Raw genomic sequence first — 9,506 nt, 5'->3', positions numbered from 1 at the left:
TAACATATCAATATTGATAATTAATAAATAAAAAATTATTTAATATTTTTATGTTATTTATTTTTATATGTTTTGATATGTTTATATGATGTTTTTTGTTATTTTTATGTGCTATATATATATGCTCCCACGACCTAAAATTTTTGGATCCGTTACTGATCATACCTCTTGTAAAATTGATCAATTGTAGTTGATGAAGATCTCTTAATCAGGTATATAACTGTATTGCCCGTTTCAGCCCAAAACGATTTAGGAAGACCAGTATTGATTTACATGTATTGTGGATGCTGTAGAAGTGTTCTGTTCATTTGATTTGCAACTCCGTTTTGCTGTGGTGTTTCACACATATGAATGGATATACTCTAATATTTTATTGCTATTGTGTTTTCCAGTGCTAAACTTACTCATTTCTGCTTTCCAAAGATATAGTTTTCACAGAAACCAAGTTTACAACTCTTAAAGCCTTTTAACACGCCTCTGTTAGCAAATATGGACATTCCTTTCTTACTCATGTGATCAAGACTCAGGTGGAACTATAGTGTAGCATCATTATCATTCTTCTCAGAGGATAGAATAGCAACACTTCCGCTTATTGTACTTTTCTGCAATATGTAAGTCCCTTCGTGTAATTTTTCTTTCATCACTGCCATCAAACCTTTGAATATCTTCAAGAAATCTTCCTCGCCTATGAATTTGTACCCATTTTTAACTGTGGTGCTCAATGAAATCAGATTTTTTCTAGTCTTGTTACGTGCCATGTATGGAGTAACGTATTAGTTTCATCATATGATTTGATTATAACTTATCCTTCACCTATATTGTCTCCTAGGTGGGCATTTCCATCCTTATTTCTGTAGAAAATAAAAATATCTTTGTTAGGTATCATGTGAAATGATGCACTAGAATTTATGATCCATTTATCTTCGTAGTTACCAGTGAATACAATTAGAGGAGAACCAATATCACTATCTCTAGAACAATCAATTATTATGTTAAAAAGAGTTTTTTGATTTTTTCTTTCGTTGTAGACCGTTTCTTCTAATGTATTCTAATTGGTGACAATAGAAGCACTTTATAAATTTGTGCTTTTGAGACTTTGATTTCAATCTACTCTTGCTTGAGCTTATGGATCTTTTTTCTTAACTACGACCTCTCGTTATAAACAACTCATTGATAGGATTGTCTGTATTGAATTCAGATACTAATTTTTTATTTTTTTTCAATAGTACATCTTTAATATTTTGCATTGTAATTTCAGACTTATCATATAACATGATATTACAGAAATTTCAGACTTATCATTCTATTAAAGACTTGATTTTAATTTCTAAAATAGAAGACGAAAATATAATCAATAATTTTCTTTTTGTAATTTGAGCTATAAAAGAGTTAGTAAAGTATGGGACAATAAATTGAAATCCATTAGGGTCCAATTTTTGGATTAAGCCTAAAGTTGCAGCCAACCAAAAATGTTATTTTTGTTTTTGGGCACATTAGCTCATGAGAAACAAGTTCACGAAAAAAAAAAAGCTCATGAGAAACAAAATTTTCTGAAATCACATAATATTTTTGTTATTTTCTTATTAGTATCAATTGAACAAATAATCCAAAAAAGATTAAAAATGAGATCGATATTCTTCTTCTATTTTTTTTTAAATTTTTTTTTCTCTTCTCTTTTTCAACATCTTTAAGTCTTCTTCTCCTTCACTCCTTCTTCCATTTTTTTTTCTTTTTTCCCCTTTCTCAACACATTTTCTTTTAAAAAGTTATATTAATTATAATTTTTTTATTAATCTTATAAAATTTGTGTGTCTCTAATAATAAGCAAGGCAGAAAAGAAGAAGAAAAGAATGGCGACATTGAAAACAATTTCAGCAGCTTTGGAACTCGTTGATTCAAAGAAACAGAACCTCAAGAAAGCCTTCGATGATCTTCTTCATTCTCACTCTCAACTCTTCTCTTCTTCTTCTTCTTCTTCTCCTCCTCCTTCTCTTTCTCTCCCTCTCTCATGGCACCAACTCGATTCCCACTTCACTTCCCTCCACGACTCCCTCTCTCAACGCTTCCTCCACCTTCAATCTCTCGAATCTCAACAACAAACCAAGAACCCTAACCCTAATCCTAATAACCCTAACCCTAATAATCCTAATCCTAACGAACCATCACCATCTTCCTCTGACCAAAACCCCAAAGTTACACACTTTCCCTCACTACCCAACGATCCTTCCTCCTCTTCAGATCCAATTCGCACCACCGAGAACGTTCCTTCTGGTGCGAAGAGCCACGCCGAAGCGCTATGTGCATTGTGCAAGGGCATGAATGGGAAAGCGTTGAGGGATTACATTGGGGAGAATATGAGGGACAAGGCTGTGATCAAGGCTGAGCTTAGGACTGCGTTGAAGCTTGCACCTGATCCTGCTGATATGGTTCTGGCTTCCATGGATGGGATTTTTGGTGGTGATGTTGCGGCTAGGTATACTTTGGAAATGAAGAAAATGAAGAGGAGTTGCAATGTGTTGTTCCAGCAGCTGAGGGCTGTGGGTCCCAATCTGAGTGACAAAGTGAAGAAGAAGGCGAAGAAGATTGCTGATGATTGGAAAGGAAGCTTGGTGAGTGAGAATGGTGCTGGTGGTGATGCAGTGGGCGCAATGGCTTTCTTGCATTTTGCGGCTGCTTATAGTTTGCTTCCTGAGCTGACACTGAATGAGCTTGCCACTTTCTCGGCTATGGCTGCTGCTAATGATGAGCTCCCTGAGCTGTACCAGATCATTGGTTTGACCGAGAAGGTTCCTGGTGAGGTTTTATTCGAGCTTCCGATGGCTTTTTATTGTGTTTTGTTTCCATTTTTTGCTTTAAACTAGTGGTATACTATGCTGCATATATGGTACCATAGGTATATTCTGAAATTTATGAAGAAGTTATTGACAATGTAAGAAGTTTAAAATGTTAGTATTTGATGCATATGCACATTCGATATGCGTAGTTGAACAAAAAGGAAGTGTTTGGGCATCATAGGTTCTGGAACATGTTAGATTTTCAGTAGTTGCAGTAATACTAACTGTGTATGTCATTGTTTCCTTTAGCTTTTGGAAAATGGACGTGAGCTTGTAATTTGAGATAGTGACAGGACTGATATTGGATTTCCAATGTCACCATTTTGGTGGTTTTTAATGTGGAAGACACTGTGTATGTGTGTTTTGCAGCTCTTGTTCAGAAGCTTATAGATAAGGGCAAACATATTCTGGCTGTGAAGTATGTTTTTGAGTTTAACCTTACTGATAAGATACAACCGGTTCCCATATTGGAAGCTTATCTCAGTGAGTCTCAAAAACTTGCTCGAAGACTTTCTGAGGAAGGGAAGTCAATGGTATGTGTGCCTCATCCTTGATTGATTGTGTTGCATGGTGCATGGTGTCGGTTCTTATTACACTTATTATGGTGTTTTTACAGGGTGAGATCACAGCTAGAGAAATCCACGCGCTGAAATCAGTAATCAAGGTTATCGAGAATCATAACCTTGATGCTGAATATCCACGTGCAGGCCTTGAACAGCGTATAGAGCAATTGAAGAAGCAGAAGCCAAATGTAAAGCATTCCACACCAGCTTTTGCTAGAAAGCCTCCCCAGCATAAGCAGCAACATAGTGGAAACAAGCGTCCTCGAATGTCTGCTCCAGCTGGGCCAGCAGCAGTCCTGAATAATGTCAACAGTGCTGGTTCAACCATCCATCAGTACCAACAACCTCACTTCCATTCAACAGGTTTGTTGCCAGAAAATTCAAATCCATACATGAGAGCCACGCCTTATGGCATGGTGGCCCCAGCCCCAAGCATCTCACCTTACCAAGGTGCTTCAACTGGGCCTTATGGTCTTGCTGGTGTCCCAATGGGTCCCAGTGTGAACCCTGGTCAAAGTGGTTCTCATCTGAATTCTTCCGAGCCACATGTACCATCTGGTTATTATGATGGTACTGCCTCTGCCTATGGTGGTTATGGTCTACAACATTATTACCAACCATCTTATCCCCAGTAGACCAAGAGCTTTCTTTTTGGTATTATAGTTTCTTGGCGATTTGTTTTGCTGGAATTTGGTTATGATAGCGTTGCTTGCTTTGTTGACCTCCCTGGTCATCGGACAAGAACTAAATACAGTAATTAAGACTTGCAAGGGAATGTTGAGTTTCGCAAGTTTAATTCCTTATAACATTTTACCTCTACAGTTTTCCTTTTAGGTTAAAATTTGAATTATGGTCTTTAGACTTCTCGGTGGTTGCATTTTTCCACTCCCTAGCTTGCTTTTTCTTTTTTAGGCTAAGAAATGGTTTGGAAAATAAAAGCCTCTCAAATAGAAAGTTTCCTTAGTTGTAGCTTTCCTTGCAAATCCCTGAATTAGGGTTTTACTTAGTATGCTTGGGATTATAATGATTTTAAGGAAAATATTCACTTTGTTTTAACAATCTTCCTTATTAAGCTTTTAGATCATGCATTATTTCAAGCAAAATTAAATGAATTTAAACACAAGCCAAATACAACTTCATTCTTATTCTATATTTTGAAATTTGACCTAACTAAGGGCTTTTGATATTGAGGAGTGCTTATTGTGGTTATGGTTTTCACTTCACTACGAAAACCACATGTATGTATAGATTATGTCTTGCAGTAATCTGTTGACAACTTAGACATATAATACATGATTTATGTACTCATTGGTTACTTCTAGCTTTTGTAGATGTAGAATTAGGATGTAAATGAATTGATGTTCAATGTTATCAAGCTAGTGGCATTTGGTTGAACTGTGTTGTCTATGCTTTGGTCTATAATAGACTAATAGTTGAGGCCTTGTTTTTCTAGATAGCAGCCCAAATTGTAATATGTTTGGGTTACCATCAATCACATATTTTTGGATTTAAACCTTGGGCTGCCCTCCTTGATGCTGTCTTGAGTCAGTCTATAGAGTTGAGGATAGTCATAATAGACAATAAAAAATTGGGTAAATTACACTAACCCGTGAGTTGTAGTATAATTATACTCACTCCCCCTCTAGTTGCTCAATATGAAATAACAACAAACAACAACAACAACAACAACAAAGCCTTGTCCCACTAAGTGGGGTCGGCTACATGAATCAAACGACGCCATTGTGCTTGCTCAATATGAAATAAGATAACATTTTGTCTCTAAATTGTTCAATAGCCTTTTAGATATCACAAAGGTGTCATTATCAAGCATGTGTTTTGAGCATAATGAATCTAATTGAACAAGAGTTGGCTCACTTGGCTATGGTCCATCCATGGCAAATACATGGCTTGAGTTCAATGACACTTTTGGTATTGGAAGCTTCTTGCAGGATTTCCCTGAATTCGGACCAAGACCATGCCTTCTTATCCTTTTTCAGTAATAAAAATAAGTAATAAATAATTAAGCTTTAACCAAATGAGATTCTTAATTCTAATATTAAGACTAGCTTTAGGGAGTTGTTATTCCATTATGTTTTTCTGCATACATTTTTCTGTTTTTCATGATATACTGGCATCAAGTCTTACCTTTACATAGTTAAAAGTTGAAGAAAGATAAAATTGTATGAGAGAAATTTGAAACTGTTGTACCTATATAGTGATCTATTACCCTATGAAAAGATGTGTCTGTATTATTATTATGATGTTGTGTAGATTATTCCTCCTACCTTTCTTCAGAACATTGGTGAATGCTGATCCTTTTTATTTTGTGATGTAACATGTAAGAGACCTCGTTTTCTAACATGTTTTTGGATTATGTTTATTCCAATTATATGGTTGAGATGTATTCTCAATGCGTTCCATAAAAAATGCATCGTATGTGAGAAAATTTCATTCAGATGAAACTAATTGAATGCTTAACTTTGGTATTGGATAAAAAACTAGAAATATTTTCTTACATCATGAAGTGATCATTTTTACACTACATTTTCTTGGTAAATTTCATTTTCAATTAATTCATGAATTATTTCTCATTAATTGTTTTTCTTACATCAAATTCATTCTTAGGTAATGTTTTGGTTTGGGGTAAAAATAGGTTAGACATTTTATTAGATGAGTTTAGTGTATAAAATTATACTATATATGAAGATTTTATATCATGTTTACCATCTATCCTTATGCATAGAGAAAATCGAGAGTTTATGCAAAATTAAAAAAGTGAATTAAAATTAAAATATAAAATCGTAACGAGATTTAAATTGCAAAGTTGTTTGATTTAAAGATTTTAAGAGTTAAATCAAAATTTCAACTACCAAGTTTACAACTATGGTTTTTTCAAGGAACTACTAAATACTCTTAAAAATAATGAACTACCTAAGTAAACCATATAAATCGACTATTTATCTCAAAAAAGTGGTAGTTAACGAGTCACAAGCTAGTTTTTCGGCTAAGGTTTATTTACTAAAGAACATTGGTGAACATATTTAAAGTCTGAATTACAGGCTTTATGGTTTTAATTATGTGATTGAACATCTGTAAGATATGCAAAACGAAGTAGACATCTTTTTCCTCTACAATACTAATTAGACGTATCCTTTTCAATTACCAATAGAAAAATTTCAAACTTCTTAAAAGTATTTTGCGTTATCGACAAAGAAACGTGCGTGCATTCATGAGTGGTAAATGGTTGTAACAATTAATTTTTTTAATTGGTGAAATTGAGAGGTCAAAGGTGTCTTTGGTTTATGTTTTTATTTTTTATTTTTATTCAGTATTTTTTTTTGCTTTTAAGACTTTACAAAAGAAAAAAGAGAGATTATATTAAATAAATTTTATATCATCATAATCTTATGTGAGCAGAACTCTAAACGTGTATATTGATTCAATGTATGAGATAAATAAATATACAGAATATTCCTTTATAATATTAATTTAATTTGGGTTGAAAGATACCACTCAATAATTTTTTTTTAAAAGCTAATCTAAACAATGAGAAAAGCAGTCATTTGCATTAGCCATTAGCAGCATCTCAATCCGTTAACTGCTGAGATTTTCATCTATTTTCCTTTTCTCTCCACCTAATCATATGCACAAGTACACCCTTCTTTTTCTTAATCTGTGTCTATGTTAAATAAAAAAGTTAAAACAGAAAACAAATTTCAATGGAATAGGCATTGCTAGTCTCTGTTAATTCAAGAATTCTGCTAATTTGTGTTCTAAGAATATAGGTTAATAACATCATAAAAAAAATATTTTATAAAAATTATTATCATTTTTTAATATTTTTAATACATTGAATGCCTCAAAAACTTTTAAAAACTTCTCTTATTGAATGTATAAAATGTACCTTTAAGATATAACCGCACAAATTAACTAAATTCTTAATTCAATAATTAATCATAGTACTCTCTATAAGTGGAACAAATATGATAACTCTATCTTTTCAATTTAACCCATTTTCAACTACTAGTAACTATAACTAGTAATTCCTAAGATCAGTAAAGAACATATTCAATAGTGTGAGATCAACATTTCAACTTAATCTTTTTCTAGATCTTTACAGCATATCCATGTTAATTGACAACATTCTCATTATTTTATTGTGACTGAAAATTTAAGCAATGGCCCAATATAGTAAGTAGGTCAAACTTTACCACATTTAGATGTAATAAAATCTTTAGTCAACTTGTGGTACCTCCAAAACAACTTGTGATTTTATGAACAAGTTTAGGTTTATAAAGAAATGAAAAAATCACATGAAACAATCAATATTATTGGTAGCATGAATTGACACTATTTCTAACTCTTAGATAAATTGGGTTACTATCTTCACTCGGTAAATTTAACCAATTAATCTCCTTAAATGTTTAATGAAATCTAGCAATCATTACATTTCCCACCAAATTTTTTGTTGAAATTATATTATATTTATTCTCTAATTATTGGAAATAATTCTATTCAAATCAACTAAAATAAATTAAATAAAAAACCTTTTTTTGTGAGTTTTAATGTAATTGATTACATACTTACCTCTAGTTAAATTAGCACAATGTTTTACCAGTTGAACTATGTAATTACTAATTGAATATCTTAACAATTTAACTAAAAACTCAATTCATTTTCAACTAATATCAATTATTTGGGCCACTATACTTTACAGATTAAAGTTGTATAAAGAAAGAATATAAATTTCTTTTATAGTTATTTTTGATTATTTTATTGTTGTTCAAAATATGAGTCCTAACTTTAACTTACATTTTTATCCTATAATTCACCAAATTATTTTTTAATTACCCTTTAAATACTATTTTTCTTCTTCTCCAAATACCATAACTTTATCCTATATTGTCGGCTACCCATCATCGCCAACCGATTATTACCGTCACCGGTCAATCACACTAACCCTAAATTCTAAACCATAAATCTTAAATTTTCTATAAAATAATAATTAAAAAAATTAATTTTACGATAAAAAAATAACTGATACTAATTAATTAAAAATTGATTATGTATGTCTATTCATCCTCTAAATAACTATAACTATTTAAAACTATCAATCAGGGTTTCATCCTATTGCAATTGCTGCTTCAATTATCACTTGATTGTTACAAAAGGGCTTGCCGACAACAGTGCAATGCTATGAACCATAGAAACAAAGTTCAAATAACATAGACAGAACTATATATTATACACTGAGGTCAGCTTGCTTGAACTAGAATAATATCTTATCTATGAGATTAAATTATTTGAATCTAACCCTTTTATGTGGAACCAAATTTTGGTTTAGCCTTGGCTTTTCAACTTGCAGAAAGGGATTTGCAGTTTTGCACCAATCGCTCATATTTGATTGTGTATGGTAAAGAGTAACATAGAGTAGGTACTTGGCACACCACTTTCCACTTTCAAATTATTCTAATTATAATTTAATTTTGATGCATTATCAGAGTAAAATAGTTTTACACGTTTATTTAATTATGTAACGTCGTATAAGTAAAAATAATTATATTTCACATTAATTATGTAAATGATCGTCCAAAAAAATAGATATAATTATACGATTAAATAAAATACTTTACACGCTTAGTATATCAAAATTAAAGTCTTTATCGTAGAGCTTAAAATCAGGCAGCAAAGCAAAAAGAACAAATAAAATATCATTTCTTTTTAACAGTAAGATAAACAACAAAATAGTAAATAATACTACTAATCATTTTGTTACAAAATCTTTGTCCAATAGTGTGAAACTGCGAATATAATTCATTGACAAAATCATTCACCTCACAGCTCTAAAAGAAGCTTTTTCGGAAAGTCCAAAAGTTGAATCCACACAAGCCATTTTTTTCTTCTCTCTCCATTCCATCTTCTCTTTCTTTTCCAATTTATAAAAAATATAATTTGACGAATAAAATAATTAAACCTAAAAATATCTATTATAGCATTGTATAACCTATTAAAGTAATAAACACTTCTTCTCATCTTAAATATAAAGTTAGAATTCATGTAAAATCTTAATTTTGATTGTAAAGTTTTATAAAAAATTAATTTACATACC

General features: G+C 31.9%; 1 protein-coding gene across 1 annotated transcript; it reads left to right on the top strand.

Moving 5' to 3' along the window:
* Positions 1-1,758: 1,758 nt before the first annotated feature.
* Positions 1,759-4,258, top strand: LOC107496292 (FRIGIDA-like protein 1). The gene is made up of 3 exons (XM_016117517.3): positions 1,759-2,793; positions 3,204-3,367; positions 3,451-4,258. Exons 1-3 carry the CDS (start codon positions 1,851-1,853, stop codon positions 4,030-4,032), a joined length of 1,689 nt encoding a protein of 562 aa, XP_015973003.1. The 5' UTR covers positions 1,759-1,850; the 3' UTR covers positions 4,033-4,258.
* Positions 4,259-9,506: the final 5,248 nt, after the last annotated feature.

This window comes from Arachis duranensis, chromosome 7 (assembly GCF_000817695.3).
Source record: "Arachis duranensis cultivar V14167 chromosome 7, aradu.V14167.gnm2.J7QH, whole genome shotgun sequence".
Taxonomy (NCBI): Eukaryota; Viridiplantae; Streptophyta; class Magnoliopsida; order Fabales; family Fabaceae; genus Arachis; species Arachis duranensis.
This window is presented reverse-complemented; position numbering and strand designations above follow the sequence as displayed.

Coding starts and splice junctions, on each gene's coding strand:
- LOC107496292 (XM_016117517.3), top strand. CDS start 1,851: ATGGCGACATTGAAAACAATTTCAGCAGCTTTGGAACTCGTTGATTCA. Junction 2,794..3,203: donor TTTGACCGAGAAGGTTCCTG/GTGAGGTTTTAT, acceptor TGTGTTTTGCAG/CTCTTGTTCAGAAGCTTATA. Junction 3,368..3,450: donor CTGAGGAAGGGAAGTCAATG/GTATGTGTGCCT, acceptor GTGTTTTTACAG/GGTGAGATCACAGCTAGAGA.